Source organism: Mesocricetus auratus, unplaced genomic scaffold (assembly GCF_017639785.1).
Source record: "Mesocricetus auratus isolate SY011 unplaced genomic scaffold, BCM_Maur_2.0 Super-Scaffold_100691, whole genome shotgun sequence".
Classification (NCBI taxonomy): domain Eukaryota; kingdom Metazoa; phylum Chordata; class Mammalia; order Rodentia; family Cricetidae; genus Mesocricetus; species Mesocricetus auratus.
In genome coordinates this window covers 55,966,302-55,990,232 of record NW_024429267.1, presented here as the reverse complement: position 1 = coordinate 55,990,232, position 23,931 = coordinate 55,966,302, and the positions used below count along the sequence as shown (strand labels likewise).

Sequence of the window (23,931 nt, the reverse complement as noted above, 5' to 3'; positions counted from 1 at the left end):
AATATAGAAGACAGTTTACGTAAACACACAAGGCAGTTTTCACACTTGCCTTAACCAGTTCCAGCCCCAAGACTGCGGCCACTCCTGTGTGTGTGTGGAGTAGAATATGGCCCTCAGCATTCCTAGCCACCCTCTTCACCCCATTGTGACACCATCTCCACAGCCACCAATGGAACCCCAGGGTTCTGATTCCAAGGATATGGTTGGGTCTGGACAAGAGTCAGGTGGGCCCTGGCTTTGGCTTTCAGTCCTGTCTCCAGGGAGGAGGGACTGTGTGTGTGTGCAAGGTGGCAATTATGCTAACATCTGGTAAGTGTGGGGCCACGTTCTCAGCACAGATGTGGACAGGAACATGCCGGGGCCTGTGGGAACTCTGTGGAAAGAGCAGGCTGTCCTCAGCCATTTTCTGTGTGCAGGTGGAGTACTGGACCGTCTGTTCTAGTAGGACCTTCGGGATCAGGGAAGGCGGTGCAGTCAGGAGCCTTGCAGACCGGCGATTCCTAAGGGTGCTCTGTGAGGGGTGCTCAGGGGAGGGGAGGGTGGTCAGGAGCTCTGCAGACTACCAGTCCCTGTGGGTATTTGAGTAATGCTAAATGAACCAGGCCGGCCCTGAAGTTGCCTTGTAGCCTAGGCAGGCCCCAAACTTGTGATTCTCCTGCCTCAGCCTCACAAGCAGTTGGAATTACAGGCCCATTGCTAGGCCCAGCTTCCTTCCTTTATTTTGGCCTTAATTTCTATTATCTTCTTTGAATTTGTTCTCTCACTTTTCTTTTACTTTTTATAATGAAACTTAGTTGATCAATATTCAGCCTTTAATTTTCTATTGAAAGCAGCTAAAGCTATACATTCCCCACAAATTCCCACTTTTTAACCAAGCATACATCTGATACTTCATTGTTATCACTTATAAATATTTTAATTTTCCTTTGATGTTTGAGGCACTTACAAGTTTTTTCCTTAAGTTGTTGAGCTATCTCTACAGTGGGAAGACTCACTGCCAAGGCTATGCTAACCTCCTCTGTCCACCTAAGGACCCCATGTGGTCTCGATGCTTAACAAGCTGTTGTGTGGCAATAACAGGCCTGAAGTGCGTGTCCAGATGCCCGAGAGTGGCCACCACAGTCATGAGGAAGTAGATCACATTGTGCGAATGTCTGTGTGTCAGCATTTGCATCAAAATAGCAAGACTTCCGGAAAGACTAGCACAGTCTCCAGGCAGTGGTGGCACACATCTTTAATCCCAGCGCTCAGGAGGCAGAGACATGCGGATCTCTGTGAGCCTGGTCTACAAAGCCAGTTCCAGGATAGGCTCCAAAGCTACAGAGAAGCCCTGTCTTAAAATCCCAAAAAACGGAAACCAAACCAAACCAAACCAGAACCAACAGAAAACACAATCGATGTAGCATAGTGTTCACCAAAGGATGTGCACACACATCCATGAAGCGGCAGACCTCGGCACCAGGCTCCCCAGACACAGACAACTCAGCAAAGGGGCAAAAGTCACTTAGTGGAGAAAATGTAGTCTTTTCAATGAGTGCAACTATAACAATCGATTGTCTATAGGGAAAATATTAATCTAGATACATCCACCTTTTACAAAAATTAAGTCAGACCATAGACTTAAGTGTGAAACATCACAGTAAAACTTACAGAAGAAAAACGGCAGAAAACCCTAGAGCCTTTGGGTTTGGCAGAGAGATTTTTAGCGGTAATATCAAAACCAAAACGTCAGAGAGAGAAAGAATAGGCATGTCGGAACCTGTTTAAAACTGAGACTGTGTGCTCTACAAAGACCCCAGCTAGAAGGATGAAAAGTCAGAGGCCAAATGAGCTTCGGATAAAGCTTGTATCTCAACTACAGGTTTTTAAATAGGTGGCTGGGGGCTGGGGCAGGGTGGGGTGGGGCTCAGTCGTTAGGAGCAGGTGCTGCTCTCACAGTGGACCCCAGTTCAATTCCTAGCACCCACGTCAGATGGTTCACAACCAGTATAAATCCAGTTCCAGGGGGTCTGACTCCCTCTTTTGGACCCCATAGGCACCTATACTCATGTGCATACACCCACTGATAAAAATAAATCTTTATAACTAGGCAGAAATGACTGATTGTATACAGCCCAGTGGTTGAAACACTCAGCTAACATGTAGAAGATCCTGAGATAAACATACAGAGAAATAGAGATGGGTAGACAGACAGATGGACAAAGAAATTAAGACTTAGGCACAAGAAGAGCAATCCTCTAAGGAGAAAGAGACAGAAAATGAGATAAAAAGACGACATTAGCAGGTGTGACCTACAGTTGTGCCGCTGCAATGGCTGAAGGAAGGTGAACCAATCGCAGCAATTCCTGGCAAGAACGTGCAGCCAACAGATTTCTCATTCCTCGTTGGTGGAATTGCAGAGTCATGTGGTCCACTTGGAAGACAGTCAACAGTTTTGATTTTTGTTTTTTTTACAAAGCTAATCATACTCTCCACGGGATCCTAGAGTCCTGCTCCTAGAGGTTTATTCAACTGCTTTGAGAACTGAAGTCCACACAAAAACTTCCATTGAAATGTTTACAGTGGCCTCCTCCTCAGTTGCCAAACAGTGAAGACAACTAGGATGTCCCTCAGTGGGTGAACGGATAGGTGGACTGTGGCACCTGCGGTTGGGTGACTTTTAAAAACCTTGATGGGATTTCATGGTTGCAGCTTCTCTGACGTTTCTAGGAGATAACATTTCACAGTGGACTTGGTTTCTCTGCACCTCCCTTCTGCTATAGCCTCTGAGCCTCAGGTGTGGGGGTTGTATTGCAGATATAAGAGCTGGGGCTGGACACCACTAAGCCACTGGTCCCTATGCATTTTGATCAGTTGTGGTTTTCTGCAGAAGACTCTATAGATGTGCTGAGAGAAATCTTACAGGGCTGACAAGGAACGACAGGCAACTAAGGCCTGCTGAGACTGAGAGAAATACTTAAGTCTTCCCCAAGGAAGAAGCCCCAAGTTGGATATGCGATACCAAGCGGTCAGCCCTGAGATCATAGATGCACACACACATAGCGCTATGTTGTTTGAGTAGGTTGTATCAATGTGTTTAGGTGTGGAAGTAGAGACCATGAATGTGAGAGTAGAGATCAAGGTGCATGGGAAGGGCTGCAGGGAGGAAGGAGATGGAACGACATGATTATATCTTAATTAAAATGCTATAAAGCCACAGAGAGACACGATGAGCATTAAAAATCAGTATTACTGAAAGCGGGAAGAGCCTGAAAGAGCAGAATGCTGTGCCGGTTCAGCTTCTAGGAAGGGCAGAATCCCCACAACAGACCGATGAGTGCCTCAGAGGGGAAGGAGAGCTGGACACGGGAAAGGTCCTTAGGGAGTGATGGCTGTACCTCACCGAGAGTAAACGTGACACACTCTAAAAGCCACTTAGGATACGAAGGGAGCCTGGGATAGGTGTGACAAATGAATTTAACTGTTATAAATGTATAGATATGCATTCAAGTTTTAAATTTGAATTGATTGATTGAATGCTAATAAACCATTCTTTTTTTCTTGGACTGATTAAATTTATCATTAATTTCATAAAGTGTGTATCTAATTAAAAAACTGACAGAATGGAATTGATAATTCCTATAGCAGTATTTTACTGCATTGATCTTTGGAGGCCCCACAAATCATGTAGGGTACAATTTCTAATTTATTTGTGCTGTACTAGAAAGTGTATATTGCTTGTTTACTTTTGAATGTGGACTCCATGTGTTTGTGTGTGAGTGTGTCTGTGTGTCTGTGCCGTGTGTATGTGTCTTGTGTGAATGTGTCCATGTGGGTTTATGTGTGTGAATGTGTGTGAGTGTATGTGTCTCTGTGTGTGTCTATGTGTGTCTCTGTGTGTGTGAGTGCATGTGTGTGTTCAGGTATATGCATGTGAAGGTCAGAAGAAGATGTCAGATTGTCAGATGGCCCCCTCAGTGCTCCCAACTTTTTTTTTTGAGTCTGGGCTCTCACTTTTTTCTCCAGCTGGACTGGAAACCAGAAAATTCCAGCAATCCTTCTGTCTCCACCCATCTTGTAGCTGGTGTGCAAGCATGTATGCCTGGCCAGTTATGTGGGTGCCGGGCTCAGGACTTCAGTCCTGGGGAAGTGCATCAAGTGCTCTCAACCACGGGAGCTTTCCAGTGTGCCCTCCCGCCCCCACCTTTTGAGGCAGAATCCTGTTCTATAGCCAAGGTCAGCCGTGAACTTCGGATCCTTCTACTACCAAGTTTTGGGATGGCAGGCATGTACCCCCACGGTGGCTGGACAGCTAAGTGGTGTTAGTCTATGCCCCTGCTGAATATATTTTACCTCTTAGAGGGCTTGCATTAGGGCTTTCAGTGCTAGCTCAGGGGCTAGGAGCGCGCCTGCTGTTGGAGGATCCAAGTTCTGTTCCCGGTACCCACCCTGAGGGGCTCACAGTCCAGCGGCAGGGAATCCCACTCCTGCTCTGGCCTCTGAGGGTGCCTGCGTTCACACAAACACTCCCACACTCAGACACACATCCACACACAGATACACACACACACAATGAAAAGCCAACCTGAAGAGTTGACTTCATCACCATGTTGGGGCTGTTGCTTCTCCCTGCCCATTTTTAGTGTCTGCAGTATTTGAAGGGGTTGAGTAGGCTCAGATATTTTAAGGATTTCCATTTTTTACATTCGAAAACTTTTATCTTTGGATAGTAAATCTCTCTATTCCTAGTGATGCCAGATTTTGACATTTTCTTTTTTCATAAAATTGCATATTGTGTAAATGAGTGTTTTGCCCGCACGGCTCTGCACCATCTCTGTGTGTACAGTGCCCACAGAGGTCAAATATGGCTGTCAGATCCCCTGGGACTGGAGTTACAGATGGTCGCAAACTGCCACATGAATGTTGGGAACCAAGCCTGAGGTCTGTGCCAGAGCAACCAGTGCTCTGAACCCCCTGGGCCTTAGCATCAATCTTGGTTTGTTAGTCACTCAGCTGTATCAACTTTCTTATGACTACTGTACCAAGTACAGCCTTCCCATCCCTTTACTCTGTGCCTTTTCTTGTCCTTGTGTCTTCTAACAGGGTGACCAAATTGTCATCCACTTCAAGACATTTTTTATAAGAGGAAAGGGCCAAGGTGAGTTCCTATGCCAGCCCAGAGGACATAGACAAGGTACGCTCCAAGTACACTGGGAAATGCTTATAAGCCCTTTAAACCACGACATGGATTTAATTTCTTAACTTATTAACATTTTAATTAATGTGTAGTAATTACATGTATTTATAGAGTACAGCATTCTAAAACACGTATGCAACATGTGATGATCAGGTTATCCATTAGCATATCCTCTGTCTCAGACATGGAATTGTTTCTTAGCATTGGGAATATTGAAAATGCTGTTAGCTGCTTTGAAATATTCAACTGTTGTCCACCATAGTTATTGTGCTGTGCTAGAGTGCATTAGATGGTATTATTCTTTGATCCAATTGTACCCCTGCCCCTATTAACGATCATCTTTAATCCTTGCCCTTGCCCCTGCCTCTCCAAAGCTCCGGTAGCCACTACTTATTTCTTTGAGATCAACTTTGTCTTCCACACAAATGAGAACACAGGATAATTGTCTTTGTGTATACAACTTCTTTCACTCAGCAGAATGCCCACCTGTCTATCCATGTTTCTACAAATGACAAAATGTTGGTCTTTAAAGTCTGAATGATATTCTATTGTGCATATATATATAGAATAGAGACAGATGATAAATTATAGATAGATGATAGAAGCTAGATATATGAATTATGGGTAGGTAATAGACAAACTATAGATGATAGATAAATGGTAGATAGACATATAGATTAATTGATGATAGATGAATAGATGATTGATGATATATTATAGAAACAAATAGTAGATTATAGATAGATAGATAGATAGATGGATAGATAGATAGATAGATGGATAGATGGATAGATAGACAGGAAGACCACTTGTGTCATAGTGACCAAATAGTTGACAGAAAAAGCTTAAAGGAAGAAAGGTTTATTTTGGCTCAGGGTTTGAGACCTTCTAGTCCACTGCGATTGGAAAGGCAGAATGGAATTCATGGCAGCGGGAACACGTGGCACTTTCTGACCGCAGTGCTGTAGCCCAGGAGCAGAGAGCAGCTAGAGCTAGGGCCAGGCTACAGCCTTCAAATATCTGACCTCAGTGGCCTCCTCGCACCAGCCGGGCCCCAACTCTTGAAGGGTCCACAGTCCCCAGAGACAGCACAGCTTTTAACTTTTGACAATGTGCCTTAACTCAGTTCCCGTGGAGTCAGTGGATTCGCTTTGTCTGTGTATCTTCTCCCCTTTCCTTTTCTGAATTGAACCTTTTTCCCTTTAGTTTACTTTTTTCACTGATTGAAGTGACTGTTAAGTCTGTGTCATGTAAGTATACCTTCAGAGCCTTCACCCTGCATCCTTTTACACGAACACAGACACACACAGAGATACACACATGCACACAGACACACACTCAAACACACACGCACACAGACACACAGACACACACACAGACACATGCATACAGATACAGGCATACACACAGACACACATACATAGATACACACACAGACACATACACAGACATGCACAGATACACACACACATACACACATACACAGATACAAGCACACACACAGACACACATACACAGATACACATACAGACACACACACAGACATACATAGATACAGACACACATACACAGACACACACACTCAGACACACACACTCAGATACACACAGAGATACACAGATACAGATACAGACACACATAGATATACACAGATACAGACACACACACACAGACACACACACACACACAGACATACACAGATACAAACACACACACAGATACAGTCACATACAGAGATACACACATGCACACAGACGTACACTCAAACACACACGCACAGAAACACACAGACACACACATAGATACAGGCATACACACAGACACACATACAGAGACACACACAGACACACACACAGACATACACAGGTACACACACAGATACACATACACAGATACACACAGATAAACATACACAGATACAGGCACACACGTACACAGACACACACAGAGATACACACATGCACACAGACATGCACACAGACATACTCACAGACACACAGAGACGCACACACAGATACAGGTATACAGGCATACACACAGACACACATACGCAGATACACACATAGACACACACACTCAGACACACACACAGACATACACAGATACAGACACATACACACACATATAGACATACACAGATGCAGATACACACACAGATACACACAAAGATACAGGCACACACACATGCACACACACATGCACACACACACACACATCCCTACATACATTCGGAGTCCAGAAGAGGTCACTGGATGTGACTTGGCTGCTGGGAACGGAGTCCCAGCCTTCTGCAAAGCAGCCTGCGCTCTTGGCACTGACCCTCGTATGCAACCCCACCTCTCTCCTCTGGCCTCTGTAGTTTCACAGTCCCCGTGCTACTGAGAACACCTTATACTTGAAATTCTTTTACAGGCTTGTCATTTTGATGACTTGTATTCGCCTCTCTGGCTGCCTCCCTGAGATCTTTTGTAAATTCCATCAGGTTGGGCATCTCGCTTCTGTGCCCTCCTAGTTCCCGGTTGGCAAGGTGAACCCTTAGGCTACCGTGGCTCTTGGCACACTGCATCCAGGCTGGCTGTGCACTTCTCTCTCCTCCACTGAGCACCAGCCTCTGTCTTCTCTAGCGGTGACTCAGCACCCTTCCTTGTCCCTGGGGTCCTGAGACTCCATTGTAGTGTGTTAGCCGGCTGTTATTTGTAAGAGAAGCATTGCGTTTCTTGAACGCATTGATTTACGGTTTTCAAGTTGGAGAAAAGATGTTTCTCCTTGCTGCCTTTTCTGTTTCTCTTTAGACTTTCTGTTCAGACCCATGCTAACTTCCACCTACCAAGTCCTTTTCCCTCTCCACACGCTAGCTGTACGTGCCGGCTCACTAATTGTCGGTGTTGGATCTGTGTGTTTAACTTCCCCTTTTAGTGTTTTCATTTCCAGGCAGTGTGTCCTGAGCGCTGCTCCCTCCCCGCCCGGCCCTTGCCTGCTGCACCCCTGGGTCTCTATGTTACTGCCCGTCTCCCCACTTCAGGGTTCTGCATCCCAGCCTGGCTCCAAACTTGACGGCAAAGGTTCAAGCCATTCCCTTTGGTGCCCAGGCTCCTGCATCAGGTGTTCATTGGTTTCACTTCAGTATGTATTCACTTATTTGAAAGAGGGGATCCCCGAAGCTCTCTGCTACCGTTGATGGTTTGGTGATGCTTCGGATGTGGGAGTAGTTTGTTGTGAGGAGGCTGTCGGAGAGCTCCTGGCATTCGTGAGGAGAACATTCCCTAAAACACGCAACATTTCCATTGCATTAAACATGGGATGGCTGAGCCAGCAGGGATGAATTATACAGACTGAGAGCCTCTGGAAGGGAAGGAAGGGACCATATACTCACGTCCCTTGGCTCCCATCCTGGGGTCTGATGACAGGAAATGGTGACAGGGGACTGACAGCATCCTCTCTTGAACAGATGGAAGACTATAATTCCAAGCCAGCATTCGGATTCCAGAATTCCAGGAATGCAAACCCGCATGAGATTCCCTTTCCCTCCCATTCCTGGTCCTTGGAGATGTTGCTACGCAGATTGAAGGCCATCGATGTCAAGAGGGATGACAAGTTTGCCAGTGTTCTGGAAGCCGTGGGGGAGTTTGGCACATTCCAATGGAGGCTGGTGGCCCTCACCTTCATCCCAAGCATGCTGTCATCCTACTTCATGCTCTCTGATCACTTCATGCTCACAGACCAGAAGCCTTACTGTAACACCAGCTGGATCCTGGCAGTGGGCCCCAATCTCTCCACTGATGAACAGCTGAACTTGACCCTACCCCGAGCACCCAATGGCAGCTTCCTGACATGCCTCATGTACATACCCGTGCCATGGGATCTCGATTCCATCATCAATTCTGGTCTCAATTATACAGAAACATGCAAATACGGGTGGATCTATCCTTACGCTAAGACGCGCTCTCTGATCAATGAGGTATGCTTGTGTTGTGTTGACTATGTACCCAGGAAAGGTGGCCCACTCTGCAGAGGTTCACCAGAGAAAGAAACTGGGGTGCTTGCCCCCCATTCCTGGGCCCCGCCTTTCTTAGTTGAGAATCTAGACTGCATTTTGGCTTAGAGACAGGCTTGCCAGGTTGTGGCCCTTATCTTCTGGTCATGGAAAGACCCCTGGGCACTTAGGGATGGGGCACAGGTAGCTGTGTGTAGGGCATCTTTATTCTGTTCCTCTGTATTCTTTCTGACATCTCAAAGCCCTTGGATCTAAGCCTGGAGGGAGGCAGTAGAGGCCCAGGAGATGGGTCAGCAGGAACCAAGCAGGCTGCACGGAAGCCGGAGAAGGACAAGAAGAAGCTTGTGTCGGGCTTTTCTCACGGGGATTCATGCCCTGAGTTGAAGCTTAGGCCCTTTCAGCACAGAGCTGTCCATGGGAAAAACCCTGAGCTGGAACCCAGGGCCGGTGTTTGTGCCCATGCTTAGCAAACTCCCAGGCAATCTCCTCTCTTGCCCTCTGTGTCTTCACTTTCTCTCTCCAGGGTGAGCTACAGGGTCTACCAGGCGCTGGGCAGACAGGAAGGGCCCAGACGTAACGGAGTGAAGAGACTTCACATGGAACCACCTGTCTCTTTCCCTGGGCGCCTCTGCCTGAGGCAGCGGTTGTCAACCTGCGGGTCACAACCACTTTAGAGGTCAAACAACACTTTCACAGGGGTCTCATATCAGACATTTGAGTTACAATCCATAACAGTAGCAAAATCACAGTTATGAAGTGGCAACAATATAACTTTATGGTTGGGGGGGCAGGGTCACCACAACACCAGCAATTGTATTGAAGAGTTGCGCTTTAGGAAGGTTGAGAACCACTGACCTAAGGGTTCCCCCCCACCCTCCATCCCCCACTGCGCTGGGCCAAGCTCAGCCTGTGTCCCCAAAAGGCTAGGTGTGTGTCGGGGCTGTGAGCGGTGCCTGTGTGTCACCTGCAGTTTGACCTGGTGTGTGGCAATGAACCCAACAAGGAGAGTATGCAGACCATGTTCCTGGTGGGCATCCTGACGGGGTCCCTCCTCTTCGGGCTCCTAAGCGACAAGTGAGTCTCCGCCCATCCCTGGGATGCCCCGCCTCCTTCTCCGCTGGGGGGGGGGGTGGCCAGCCCACAGACTCTGAGTCTCAGTCTGGGGAAGGCAGAAGGAGGGGGTGCTCCAAAGCCCCCGGGGTAACCCAGAGCCTGGCCCGGGAGGTGTGACCCTGGGTGACCTCTCCTCCTCACATCCACAGGATGGGCCGCTATCCAGCCATCCTGGTGTCGCTGCTGGGGCTCCTCATCTTCGGCTTCGGGGCCGCCTTCGTGAAAAGCTTCGACCAGTACCTGTTCTTCCGCTTAGTGATGACCCAGGCGGCCGTGGGCTACGCCATCAGCAGTGTGTCACTGGGTGACTGACCCTCAAGGGGCAAACTGGGATGGAAATGGGTGCGCAGTTCAAGAAGAGGGAGCAGGAGGCAGATGTGGCTGGGAGGGACAGGGTGACACTAGCTTACGGGGAGGCCACAGAGCCCAGCGCAGAAGGAGCAGGAGGCTCCACGCCTGGCTGCCCAGAGGTATGAGGGAGTCAGAAGGGAGTGCTTTTGACCCTCACCCCCCCCCACAGAGCTCTCCTGCACCCCGGATGTTCCCCCCATGCTCCTTGTGTGTCCTGCATGTGGGGAACCAAGGGCGCTGCTAAGCCCTGTCTGTATGTGCTCTGCTTATTTCAGTGCTAGCTGCAGAGTCAGTAGCCAACCTGTTCAGGGCCACGCAGCAGGGAGGAGCTGGGATCTACGCAGGCCTGTGTGACGCTAACACCTCCAGTGTGTACACACCCACACCTAGACTCATTCTCAATGGGCTCTCTGGCACCTCTTCTCATTGGGGGCGCGCCGGAGCACGGCCAAAGGGAACTAACCCTCCGCAGAGCCTCAGGCCGAGGAGACCAAAGCACTAATATGCTCTAAGCAAGTGACTCCTCGTCTCGGCACACGTGAGACCTCTCGAGGTGCCCTGAACAAGTCAGGCGGAAGTTTTAGCGGGAGTTGCTAGGGGGCAGAAGAAATAATGGAAGGGTGCATGTGGGTCCGCAGAGGTTCATGGAGGCACTGGGGGACACGGGGACATTCTAGCTCTGAGAGGCGTCTGACAGCATGGGTCAGGCAGAAGAGATTTTTGTCTAGTCTGAGCCGTCCAGGGCAGGGTGGGCATGCCACCCAGCTGCGTGGAAGGCCAGCGTGGGGACTGTGAACTGACCACAGCGTTGTCCTCATGCTCTCTGTACAGTGACGGAGTGGCTGGTGGGTCATCACCGGGCCCAAGCCATCATCCTGGAGCTCTGCTTCATGTCTGTAGGCGTCCTTTTCCTGTCGGGGTCTGCCTACAAAATCTTCCACTGGAGGCTGCTGTTTCTGCTGGGCGGCGTGCCCATGCTGCCCCTCATCTCCAATATCTGGTGAGCAAGCCAGCGCTGGGCAGTCACAGGGTTGGGGCTCACGGGTGGCAACGGAGGGGTCGAGGAAGGTGTGTGGGAGAGGCGCGGTGGCCTGAGAAGGAGCCAAAGGCGTTCACCGCCCTCGGAGAAGAGCCTGAAGGAAATGCTGTTGGGGCGTTCGTCAGAAAAAAACAGGGGGGGTGGCAGAGGTCCAGGGGTCAGGGGTGGAGAGGTAAGGCTGACAAACTTGGCATGGCCCGGGTCACCTTCTTGAGGTGACCTCACTGGAGAAGAGCCAGAAGCTTAGCACGCGGGATGGAGCTGAGCAAATGGAGCCCCCCAAGAAACGGCCCCTCAGGGGGAAAGGGGAGAAGCTTTTGTGGTCAGCTGAGAGTTGTTCAAGCTATTTGCTGTTGTTCAATGCGGGTGCTACAGGCAGGAATCTAAGGCGTGGGGCTGCGAAGGCAACCACTCATGTAGCAAAACTCGGAGGGACAAGGAGGCGTCCACATGTGCTGGCTCCGTCTGAGGAGAGGGGGAGGCAAGGCTGAGAAGGAGCTGAGACAAATGAGCTGAAACTCTCAACAACTCTGACGGGCTTCAGGGAGTAGAGTTGAGGCTTCGGGGGTGGATCAGCGTGCCTAGGAGACCTGGGGAAGCTGGGACCTGGGACCCCCAAGCCTGCCTGGCTTCAGAGTCCCTGACTGAAACTGCCTGCACCACATGTAACTGTAAAAGATGAGGCGGTGAGTCATATAGCAGGGGACATGTAAGTGGCTTGGGACCTTTCTATTTCTGCAGAGGTTAGGGACCAGCCTCGGCAGTCCTCCAGATATCAGTGAGTGTGGATGGCATATGTCTGTCACGTATCTGGGACAGCTTGACCTTAAGGGTCAAAGGGTTTGAAAACCTTAAGGATTTTTTAAAAATGTTTTTAACCCAGGGCTGGGAAGATAGAGGAACCCAGTGGGCACAGTGTCTGTCATGCAAAAGCGAGGACCTGACTTTTGGCCCCAGCACCCATGTAAAATACTAAAGGTGGTACTGTATGCCTTTAATCCCGGCTAGGCTGGCCAGTCAGTCTAGCATAATGAGTTAGTCCCAGGCAGCGGTGAAAGACTCTGCTTCAAAAACAAACTGGTTGATTCCTGAGTAATGACACCTAATGTTGACTTCTGGCTTCCACATGAGTGCACACGCATGCACACATTGCCACACACACGCACAACCTGTGTGCATGTATACCTACACACACGTGAACATGTATACACCCCCTACATACAACTGCCATACAAGAGTCACTAATGTAATAGGTACATATTATTAAAATCTAAATAATTCCAGGAGGTTTGTGGTGGCAAGTTCCCAGTTTCTTCTCTCTCTGCCCCTGGTTCCTTTCCCAGAATTCCTCACGGAGTGCTAACAGCCTTTCTGCTGGCTGTTGCGTGTACTTAGAGCCAACGCCGTCTTCAGTGGACTGAATTCACTGGGCGTAATCTTCCTCAGCGCTGTCTTCAGATGCGCCCTTTCAGCTAACCCCCCACCCACCCCCATACCTGACAATATCTTGGAGAGGTTCCGTCTCTTTCCACCCACTGTTATTGTAAGAATAAGCGTCCTTTTGATAACTATGAATAGGGGCTGAGGACGAGGATCAGCAGGAGAGAGTTTGCCTAGCATGTGCAAAGCCCTCAGGCTCCATAACTGCACTGAAAACAACAGCAGCAGCTGGACCCCACCCCCGGTGTCTGTAGCAGCCTCCCTCAGTGGAGTCTAAGACTCTACCCTCCTAACATTTCCAACACTGACTGGTTCACAGCTCATACTGTGGGACACACTCTGTTTAGTGGTTTCCTCCAAGGATCCCAAGGCCAGGTCGTGACAGCTTTTAGCTGTGACACTCTCCGTCAAGTCTGGAGGATAGAACTCTTGCCCTTTTAAAAACACTATCTTGAGATTATCATACATTTACATCATTTCCCCTTTCCTGCCTTCTTGTCACCGTTTGAAGACCTTCCTCTCAGTCCCCAGGTTCTTTACTTCTTCAGCCTTCTCTATGCTGTGAGAACTTGTGTCCAGGATCCTCTGAGCTAGGGCTGCCTAAATACACTCTCTAAATACACTGTCCAGCGCTGGCTCTGCGGGCTGAGTGGTGTCTGGAGTCCTCTGGGAGACATGTCTCTGAGTCAAGATGGAAAGACCAGCCCACTACGGGCAGCGACATTCCCTGGCCTGGGACCCAGACTGTATAAAAAGGAAAAAGTACAGATGTGACACGACCAGTAGCCTCAGGATCCTGCGGCCATGACTTCCCCACCATGGTAGACCCTCCAACTGTGAGACCCTCTTCCTTACATTGCTTTCGCCATAGCAACAAGATAAGTCCTGAGACTGAATCGAGCTATGTAATCTAACTGCCTTTGTTAACCTTGGAATGGGTCTTGTAATTTTCCAAGTTCCCGGAGGGGTCTTCCAGGAAACAGTGTTTCAACTTGGAAGACACAGCTGTAACAGTGAGGGTGGGTATATTAATTACAATTCACATTTCTGTGGCAAAATCCTAGACAAAAGCAACGGAAGGAAGGAACGAAGGAAGGAACGAAGGAAGGAAGGAAGGAAGGAAGGAAGTTTTTGGTTGACAGGGTAGGGTACAATTCATCAGGACAGCAGCTAAGGCAGTTGACATGTTGCATCCAAGTCAGTGGTGTGGGTGGGGGAGAGACATGCTCATCTTCAGCTCAATTTTCCCCACATCTTGGGCGGATATTGCCAGCTCAATTAACCTAATTTCTACATTACACCCACCCACCCAGGTGATATTAACTACCACAGGGGATGCAAGCATTTAGTTCCAGTTTGGCGTGGAGTATAAACACAATGCTCTATACACGTACGCTGTGTCCAAGACCAGGTGGGACTCCCCCTGTGTTCTCTGAAGCCACTTTCTTGCAGTTCGGTGCTTCAACCGGCCGTCTGTGGAGTCTGACAGACTGATGGGACCGGGAAAGTGGAAAAGGAGCATTACTTTTTTGATACTTCTCTGTTTCTGTGATAGGACACCATGACCTTATAAAAGAGTTTATTGGAGGCTTAGTTTCTGAGAGTCAGAGCCTGTGACCGTCATGGCAGGGAGTGTGGCAGCAGGCGGGCAGGCGTGGCACTGGAGCAGTAGCTGAGAGCTCACATCTTGATCCACAAGTTTGAGGTAGAGAGGGGAGAGGCTAACTCAGAACAGCATGGGCCTCTGAAACCTCAAAGCCCACCCCCAGTGACACGCCTCCTCTAACAAGGCCACGCCTCCTAATGCTTCCCAAGCAGTTCCACCAGCTGGGGACCAAGCTTTCAAATATATGAGCTGTGGGGCCATTCTTATCTCGACCGCCACATTATCTAAGACAGATGTGGTAGCAGGAAAAGCAGGACCGAGTGAGACGTCACTCATCCTTGTTTTCATGGGGTAGAGTGTTGCAGCCTGGAGAGAGTCCCAGCTCCCTCCCCCCACATACTCAGTGATGTTGAAGAGACAGAGAGGGAGCAGGCTGAGCATCAACCCAAGGATCAGGAGGAGTCTTGCGGCTTGACTTTCCTGGAGAATTAGGAAAGAAACATCTATTCACTCCACAAAAAGACAAAGTCAACCTTGGTGAATGAACGACCCTGTTGGTGTCACTTAGCAGCACGTGGGAACCTCATAGGCAGTTGCATCGCCAAGAAGTCCCTCTACAAGTCATTGCTTACCTCTTAACATTGCACACATTTTAATATCCCAAGATTATTACATAGCAGAGGCAGGAGGGAGCAGTGGTTATAGTCTCGGGAGAAGGTTGGGGGAAGATCTTGTGAACCTCCCACCCTTGCTTTAAGAGAAGATGTTAGCAGCCCCACGACCATAAACCTAGTTATCTGCTATACATTCTGTTGCTTTTGCTGCCACGGCCGTGGGCCAAGGTCTGCTGTAGGTCACTACAGCCCGCTGCTTCATGTGCACAGGTGGAGAGCACTAAGCACTCTCCAACTTGTCCATTCTTCTGCAGAGTTCCCAGAGCCTTGGGGAGGCTTTTGAATGTATGCATTCCTTCACTTGGGCCCGAGGATTGGCCCACACATGCTATAGCCACAGTAGAGGTTGTAGCAACAGATGCTTATTCTCCACCGTTTGACTGAGTCTCTGCAGTAACAACCACCTAACGTAGAAGGAAATTCTCCTTCAGCTGTGGCACTTGGTGGCAATGCAGTCATAAATACCTATGGAACAATGTGACCGGCGTTCTGGATTGGCTTCCCAAAGCAGCAGTAGTCAGGTCCCCACTGGAGTTTATCACTTCCTAAGCCACAAGTTTCTGCCTGATCACTGTAGCAAGCATGGGTCCCCTCCCTCGGAGTGAGCGTTAAGTCCAACATGAAGGTGTAGCAAGCATGGGTCCCCTCCCGCGGAGTGAGCATTAAGTCCAACATGGAGGTGGTTGGTTGCATCTAACTGCTCACACCGGAGCGACGCTGATAAACCCGACCCAGGACCGAGCAAGAGTATTGGTGACGACAGTTCTCTCCCAGGAGCCTGTATAACGCCTTCCAAACCTGTGATCGCTCACCAGTAAGGAAGAAGCTTACAGCTCAGGCTTAGCTCGATTTGTTTCCTGACACCAGAGCATGTGGTATCTTTGGCATTCGGGCCTAACTAGCCTGCCTTGGCATGCAGCTGTGGCAGTGACAAGAGCCCGTATGGTTTTTTGAGGCTTCGGAGACCTCCCTGGGCAGAGCAGTGGGCTTACCCCTCTGTGTGTAAGGTTGGAACTGTCTGACAGAGATAGCCCCTGCCACTCCAATCTTGTGCTCTCTCTCCTCATCATCCAATCTTTCCCTTGAGTTTCAAGGGTTCAAATCCCCGGCGGTGCTCTTCAGCAAAAGATGTAGTTTGTAATCTTCCCCCCACGCTGCTACCTCAAGACACAAAGGCGACAAAACACCAAGCCAGCATTTCCATCTGTCCCCCCTCTTCTCCCCCTTTGCAACGTCTCTGCTTGCCATAGGCAAGTTCCCTCTGGGCAGGCGGCTGCGCTTCTGCTGCGTGTCCTGCAGCCCGCAGCAACAGCAGTGCATCTGCCTCTGCAGTGTCCTGCAGCCCACTGCAACAGCAGTGCATCTGCCTCTGCAGTATCCTGCAGCCCGCAGCAACAGCAATGCGGCTGCCTCTGCAGTGTCCTGCAGCCCGCAGCAACAGCAGTGCATCTGCCTCTGCAGTGTCCTGCAGCCCACTGCAACAGCAATGCATCTGCCTCTGCAGTATCCTGCAGCCCGCAGCAACAGCAGTGCGGCTGCCTCTGCAGTGTCCTGCAGCCCGCAGCAACAGCAGTGCGGCTGCCTCTGCAGTGTCCTGCAGCCCGCAGCAACAGCAGTGCGGCTGCCTCTGCAGTGTCCTGCAGCCCGCAGCAACAGCAGTGCGGCTGCCTCTGCAGTGTCCTGCAGCCCGCAGCAACAGCAGTGCGGCTGCCTCTGCAGTGTCCTGCAGCCCGCAGCAACAGCAGTGCGGCTGCCTCTGCAGTGTCCTGCAGCCCGCAGCAACAGCAGTGCGGCTGCCTCTGCAGTGTCCTGCAGCCCGCAGCAACAGCAGTGCGGCTGCCTCTGCAGTGTCCTGCAGCCCGCAGCAACAGCAGTGCGGCTGCCTCTGCAGTGTCCTGCAGCCCGCAGCAACAGCAGTGCGGCTGCCTCTGCAGTGTCCTGCAGCCCGCAGCAACAGCAGTGCGGCTGCCTCTGCAGTGTCCTGCAGCCCGCAGCAACAGCAGTGCGGCTGCCTCTGCAGTGCTCCCTCAGCTCTGCTTCATGTGTGCCACACCCGGGTGACAACGTAGTTCCTAGCCCATTAGCCTTTTGGGAGACATCTCACATTCGTCAAGGAAGGAATGCTGGCGCATACCACACAGAACAAGGTGGCCATCCCAGGATCTCCTCCAGGGATATCCCACCATGCATGGGGCATCTTTGGTGCTGTTTGTAAAAAGAAATATTGTATGTAGGGGTGTGTCTTGTGTGGCTATGGTGCACATGTCTGCAGGAAACAGAAGTTGTCAGCTCCCCTGGGGCTGGAGTTACAGGTGATTGAGAGCCACCTGATGCGGGTGCTGGAAAGTGACCTTGAGTCCTCTGCAAAAGCAGCGTGTGCTTTTAACCATGGGGCCCTCTCTACAGCTCTCTACGGTTTAGTTGTTTGTTTGCTTGTTTTTTTCTTTTATTGAAGGTTTTTTTTTTTTTGTTTTTTACGAGACAGGGTTTCTCTGTATTGTTTTGGAGGCTGTCGGTCCAGCCTGGCCTCGAACTCACAGAGATCCGCCTGCCTCTGCCTCCCGAGTGCTGGGATTAAAGGCGTGCGCCACCACCGCCCGGCGAAGGTTTATTTTTTTCTCGCATAATATATTGGTTGTTTTTTTTTAACGTGAGTCTTGCTTTGTAGTCTTGGCTAGCCTACTACTACTCTTATGTAGTCCAGGCTAGCCCCACATTTGCAATATTCCTTCCTCTCAGTCTCTAAAATGCTGGGTTGATAGGTATGTGCCCCCATGCCCGCCTCTCGTCAATGTTCCTGTCAAGTCCTGTCGTGTAAGCCCCAACCACTGCGTACGTTTTCCCGACAGATGGAAAAGGCATATTCAGTCACCACAAGTATGAAAACAGATTCATGCGCGTATCCACGTCCCTTGCGTGCAGCCCACAGACAGGTGTATCACCAAGTGCCCCACCCTCAGTCAGCTTTTCACCTTTGACATACGTCTGCATTTCTAAGATCCCGCTGCGGCACAGCCGCGGGTGGAAGGGAATGGACACGGAGCGTTCATCAGCCTTATTGCCACCTTCAGAATCAGCCGTTGCAGAGTTAGTCCTTCTCATTTTGTTGCCACATCCCTGGGCCAAGGAACGCTTGCTGCAGGTCACCACAGACACTCTGCTTCATGGCGGTGGTGGCCATGCCAAGCCCGAGGGAAGTAGCTACACTGTGGCTCTCAGAGAGTGGGTCTGAAGGACGGCACTCAGGTGTGTCCTTGAACCTAGAGCTGAGAGGTGATGGGGGAGTAAGAGACCGCAGGGGAAGGGATCAAGGGGCCGGGCACTTCCACTGGGCAGCGATGGGGGTTGTGGGGGCTTTTGTACGGAGGGCTGGCTTGTCCTATAGGAGCAGAAGGGGTCTTGAGGTCGGTGGTGGCCTTAAAGGTTCCTTGGCCACACGCTGCTACAGATGGCCACAGCTGAGGCATCTCAGCTGGAGGGCCACTGGTCTTTGGGGGCACCCTGGAATTCTGAAGTAAGAGAGAGGTGGACCACACAGGGTCCTCCGAGAATCCCCGCGGTGGCTGATGGTGAAGGGGAAGGTGGAGGAGGCCAAGAAGGTGCTGAGCTATGCAGCTGAGGTGAACAAGAAGACCATCCCTTTAAATCTACTGAACGAGGTAAGAGGCCCCGGGCCAGGAGTGAGGCCGGGGCTGGAGACCCTGGGAAGGCCTCTTCCCTCGCCCTCTCACGGGGCCGTAGTCTACCGCTTCAGGGTGATGACGACAAAGCTATGCCCCACCTGCCAAGGCTAGGAGGTGGCTGGCACCGGGGAAGGGGCAGGCCTCGCCTGGTGTGTGTGGTCAGACGGCAGGCTGGGGTCCCTCTGCCTCTGACTGCTCTTACTGTCTGTAGCTGCAGCTGCAGGGAAAGAAGGTGACTAAAAGCTCCGTCCTGGACTTCTGTACCAATCAGCGCATCTTCAAGGTGGTCTTACCTATGGCCTGTGTGTGGTGAGTGTCGGGGCTGGCTGCAGACTCGGGGACGGCATGGAGGCTGGTCAGGCCAGGGTCGGGTCTCCGTCTCTGTGTCGTTTCTACTGCACAGCTGTTCTCTTTGCCTCTGTCCTGTTCCTCCTAACACTCGATCCTCCCTCTCCTTCCTCCTCTTCCCTCTGCCTCTCTTCCTCCTCCCCTTCCCCCTTCCCCCATCTCCTCCCTCATCTCTTCCCCATCTCCTTCCTCTCTCCTCCTCCTCCTCCTCCCCTTCTCCCTCCTCCCCATCTCCTTCCTCCTCCTCCTCCTCCTCTTCCCTCTCCCCTCTCTTTCTCCTCCTCCCCCTCCCCCTCCCTTGTTCTCTTATTATTTTGTTTCAGGTATTCCGTCAGTTACATCTATTTAACACTGAGTCTCAAGATGAAGGATTTTGGGGTAGACAACTATGTCAGATACGTGATCCCAGGCATTCTGGAGGTGCCGGCCCGGCTGTGTTGCATTGTTCTCCTGGAGTACTTTGGGAGGAAGTGCAGTCTATTCCTGAGCCTCACCTTAGCTACCATCATATGTTTGTTCCTCCTTTTCCTCCCTCAAGGTACAGCATGCCCGGAAGGCTGCCTCCCTAGTGTCTCTTATCTTGGCTAGCCAGCTAAACACACGGGAGTTTGTGTTGTTTGCCCTCCCTGAGGAAGTCCCAGCCCCCCAAGACAGCATGTACTCACATTCAGAGACCCGAGATAGCTCAGGCTATCCAAGTAAGAGTTACCCTTATGTGTGAGGGCAGCTAATCTCTGTGACGTCATTACAGCCCCCACCAGAAGCAGATCCACCGGGTAAATGAGAGAAGATGGTGGCAAAAGTCTTTTTTTTTTTTTTTTTTTTTTTTTGGTTTTAGGAGACAGGGTTTCTCTGTATTGTTTTGGAGGCTATCTATTGGTCCAGCCCGGCCTCGAACTCACAGAGATTCACCTGCCTCTGCCTCCCGAGTGCTGGGATTAAAGGCGTGCGCCACCACCGCCCAGCTTGGCAAAAGTCTTTTTTTAGCTCACGCCCCCCCCCCAGGCCTGGCCTCTCGTTTGCAGCCTTTGATTGGCAAGCATGCACTGTTACCTGTGGCGTCTAGGATGATCTACTCATTGAACATTGGTGATTGCTGTACTGGACCCATGCAGTAGTCTTTCTCAGGGGCTCACTTCCTGGCCTCTGGTACCCAGTATCATCTCCAACATTTCAAAGATCCCTGGGCAGTGAATATGACTCAGTCTGTGGGACTAGAGGGCATAGAACTATGGTGCCCCCACAGATGACCAGTGCCTAGTGGGGGCTGCCACAGTCGGGGGGGCTTGGGGAGAAAGAGACGGACGGGAGGATCTTGGGTTTGCTGCCCAGCCAACCCCACCGAATCAGCACCTTCCAGGTTCAGTGAGAGACCCTATCACCCCTCTCCTCCCCAACTCTCCCACTGTGGTAACTTCAGGACTGGCTGGGCCTGGGTACGTCAGCTCTTCCTTTGCTGAGTGTCTGAGTCTGCTAGTGAGGTGACCAAGCAGTAGGGTGGGCCATTCGGCTGTGTCTGGGAAGGAACAGAAAGACAGCTGGAGGGCCCTAAGGCCGGGCGACCAAAGACTCAGGGCCACGCTGTCTCCACTCAGAGCTGAAGTCGATAATCATCTTGATGCTTGTGCTCGGAGAGTTTTGCCTGGCCGCCACTGTCTCCGTATTTTTCATCTACACGGCTGAGCTCCTTCCTACTGTCCTCAGGTACGGAGTGTGCTGTTGAGGGGGATGGGGCACCACGGGACCGTGACGGAACTGATGTGGCAGCCAAGACTGAGCACTTGCCGGGGAGACAATCACCATGTCAAACGTAGTTCACGTGGACTGGCTCACCCAGGTCTCATCAGAACACAAAACCCGAATGATGTCTGTCACTGACCTCCGTTCGGTTGACAGAATCAAAGGCATGGGAAAGCCCTCCTCGCTCTAAGTCGTACATAGCAGGTAGTGGAGTCGGAGTTTGTACTAAAGGGTGTCTTAGTTCCTTTTCCTGTCACTGTGATAAAATACCATGACAAGCGTAATTTAGGGGAAAGGGAGCTGATTCTGGCTCTCACTTCAAGGGAACAGATCACTGTGGTAGGGCAGGCAAGGCCTCGGGAACTTGAGCAGAGTCAGGAGACGTGGCCGCGCGCACGCCACTGCTTACTCCCTTTCTCCGCTGGCACAGTACAGGGTCCCCGCCAAGGGGACAGCGCCACCTACAGTGGGCAGGTCTTCCCGTGTCAGTTAACCTGGTCCCTGGTGCTCAGAGGCCAGTCTCCCGGGCAGGCAATTCTAGGTTTTCTCAGACCGACAATGAATAACGACCATCACATGGGCCCTGCCTGGCACCTTGTCCTCGTTTGTTTCCTATCGCTGTGACAGACGCCAAGCCCAAAGGCAGTCTGGAGACAGGAGGCTTTGTCTCACCTCACAGCACACCTTCACATAGGGAACTCGGGGGAGGAACCTGGGACAGGAGCTAGGTCAGAAGCCGTGGAGGAGGGCTGCTTATACTGGCTTGTCCCTTGTGGACTGCTCAGCTCGCCTTCTTATACACCCCGGGGAGCACCTTCCCCCGGACAGCTCTGTCCACAGTGAGCCGGTCCCTCCCACATCAATCAAGGAAATGAAACGCCCCCCCCCCAAGACTTGCCTACAGGCCAATCTGACGGGGGCATTTTCTCAACTGAGGCTCTCTCTTCCCAAATGACTCTAGCTGTGTCAAGTTGACACACCACCAGATGCCTGGAACGTGTTTGGGTCACCCCGAGGCTCTGCCTCTTCTCTCCCTCGGGGCTCCTGGTGAGCCCAGGCTACATCCCTTCCTCATATGATCACATGCCGTTACGATGTAAACACGATTAGTGACTCTCTCACTCTGATATCCAAGGAGGAGGCCCAGGAGAAAAAAAAACTACAACTCTTAAGACAACGGGGAACCAGACTCTCCAAGGTCACACACTGGGCTGGAACAGGGGTAAAGAGGAGAGTGTCTGGTTTCAGGAATTGTCTCCCTTTAACCGTTCCCAGCCTCTGAGCCCAAGAAGTCTTCTAAACTGGTTCTCAACTCTGCTTTCAGGTCTACGGGCCTGGGAATGGTGTCTCTAGCCTGGGCAGCTGGGGCCAACACAGCTCTGGCCGTCTCCAGCAAGATCAAAACGCAGCTGCCCATCTTATTCTGCTGCCTCTCTTGCGTCGTCGCCTTGTGCTTTGCCTCCTTGGTGCCAGAGACAGGAACCGACCCTCTCCGTGACAGCATAGAGTACAGCTCAAGGTAGATGAGCAGAGAGCTCCCTTGTCTCAGGCCTGGGTCCTGAAGAGCATGCAGACGCCGTCCTGTCCATCTCGATGACAAGAGGGCCTGTGACATGAAGACCACCCCGTTCAAAACAGTGTCCCCACACCTTCTGGATATGGCTACTAGCCTGGGTCCAGCTCAGGCTCTGCCGGCTCTCTCCCTCTGTTGGGCTCTCTTTGCCCTGCCCCATTTGCCTATCCAGACCAGGGCATTGTCCTTGGAGATGAGGAGTCTAAGGTGACATAAATTCACTCAGTGTTAGGACCTCTTCTCCTAAAGGGTTTTTGAGAAGGTTAAACCCACATTGTAAAAGGTCCAGCATGTGGCAGGCATTGAGTGAAAGCTAGGGACAAACATACCGAGACATTCTCCAGAGTTACAGGGAAGAGACGGGTCTGGTCGGGGATGGGAGATGGAGTCAGCCTGACCCTGAAGAGAAGGCTCCTCCTGGACCCATGGCCGGGCTTAGCTGGGGACCTAGATGAATGAGAAAGTCCATCTCTCTCAGAAGAGGTCATGACTGAAAATGTCTCATGATTTTTTTCAGCATCCAAAGAGATTCTATTGAATCCAAGAGGAGAAGCCAGGACATTGCTTCAATGATAATAGCTGAGGAGTCATTGTCTGACATTGGAAGTGACGAGGTGGAAAAGGATACCATTCTCAATGCCACTCTCCTAAAATCAGAAGATGGCGGGCTCTTGGACACAGCCTTGGAGAAACCCAGCAACAGGGAAGTATCCAGTCCAGATCCCTGAGGACCAGCTTCCCCAGAACATTTTGGATTGGAGTTTACTGGATGAGTGTTGGGGGGGGGCATGGATTCAAGGCCTCAAATTCTAGACCCAGCCTTGCATGTGGACAGAGTCTGTCTTTCTCCAAGGCCAGCCCTAAGGATCCAAAAGTAGCCCCCTTCTGGAGCTAAGTTGTGATTCATTCCAATAAACTATCATGTTGGTCTTGAGATGGTTCGGTCAACGTTGGCTGTGTCGTGACAACCCAGAGTCTGCAGCATACACAGGCATGGGGTGGTGGTTAGATAGGCAACCAAGGCTTTTCAGGATCTTTGGCTAAGTCTTTGGGGACAGCAAATAATTCTCTGGATGGAGTGGGTGTGAGGTGGGCAATATCTCTGAGGTTCCGAGGCAGAAAAGGGGGTTCAGTGATACCTTCTAGCCCAGCGATCGGCTCAAGCCCAGAACAAGGACAAAATTCATCCGGGGG

The 23,931-nt window shown here is 50.9% G+C and overlaps 1 protein-coding gene across 2 annotated transcripts; it reads left to right on the top strand.

Annotated features, from left to right (window-relative positions):
• Nucleotides 1-183: 183 nt before the first annotated feature.
• Slc22a14 (solute carrier family 22 member 14) lies at nt 184-23,671 on the top strand. Of its 2 annotated transcripts, none has more exons than XM_040740317.1 (12): nt 184-309; nt 5,083-5,137; nt 8,625-9,134; nt 10,141-10,244; nt 10,433-10,587; nt 11,466-11,634; nt 18,932-19,052; nt 19,288-19,385; nt 19,748-19,962; nt 21,020-21,128; nt 22,489-22,683; nt 23,255-23,671. In XM_040740317.1, exons 3-12 carry the CDS (start codon nt 8,625-8,627, stop codon nt 23,463-23,465), a joined length of 1,887 nt encoding a protein of 628 aa, XP_040596251.1. In that variant the 5' UTR covers nt 184-309; nt 5,083-5,137; the 3' UTR covers nt 23,466-23,671. The 2 variants fall into 2 exon arrangements, with proteins under 2 accessions (XP_040596251.1, XP_040596250.1); XM_040740316.1 differs by having other exon boundaries at nt 5,083-5,173.
• The last annotated feature ends 260 nt before the right edge of the window (nt 23,672-23,931 follow it).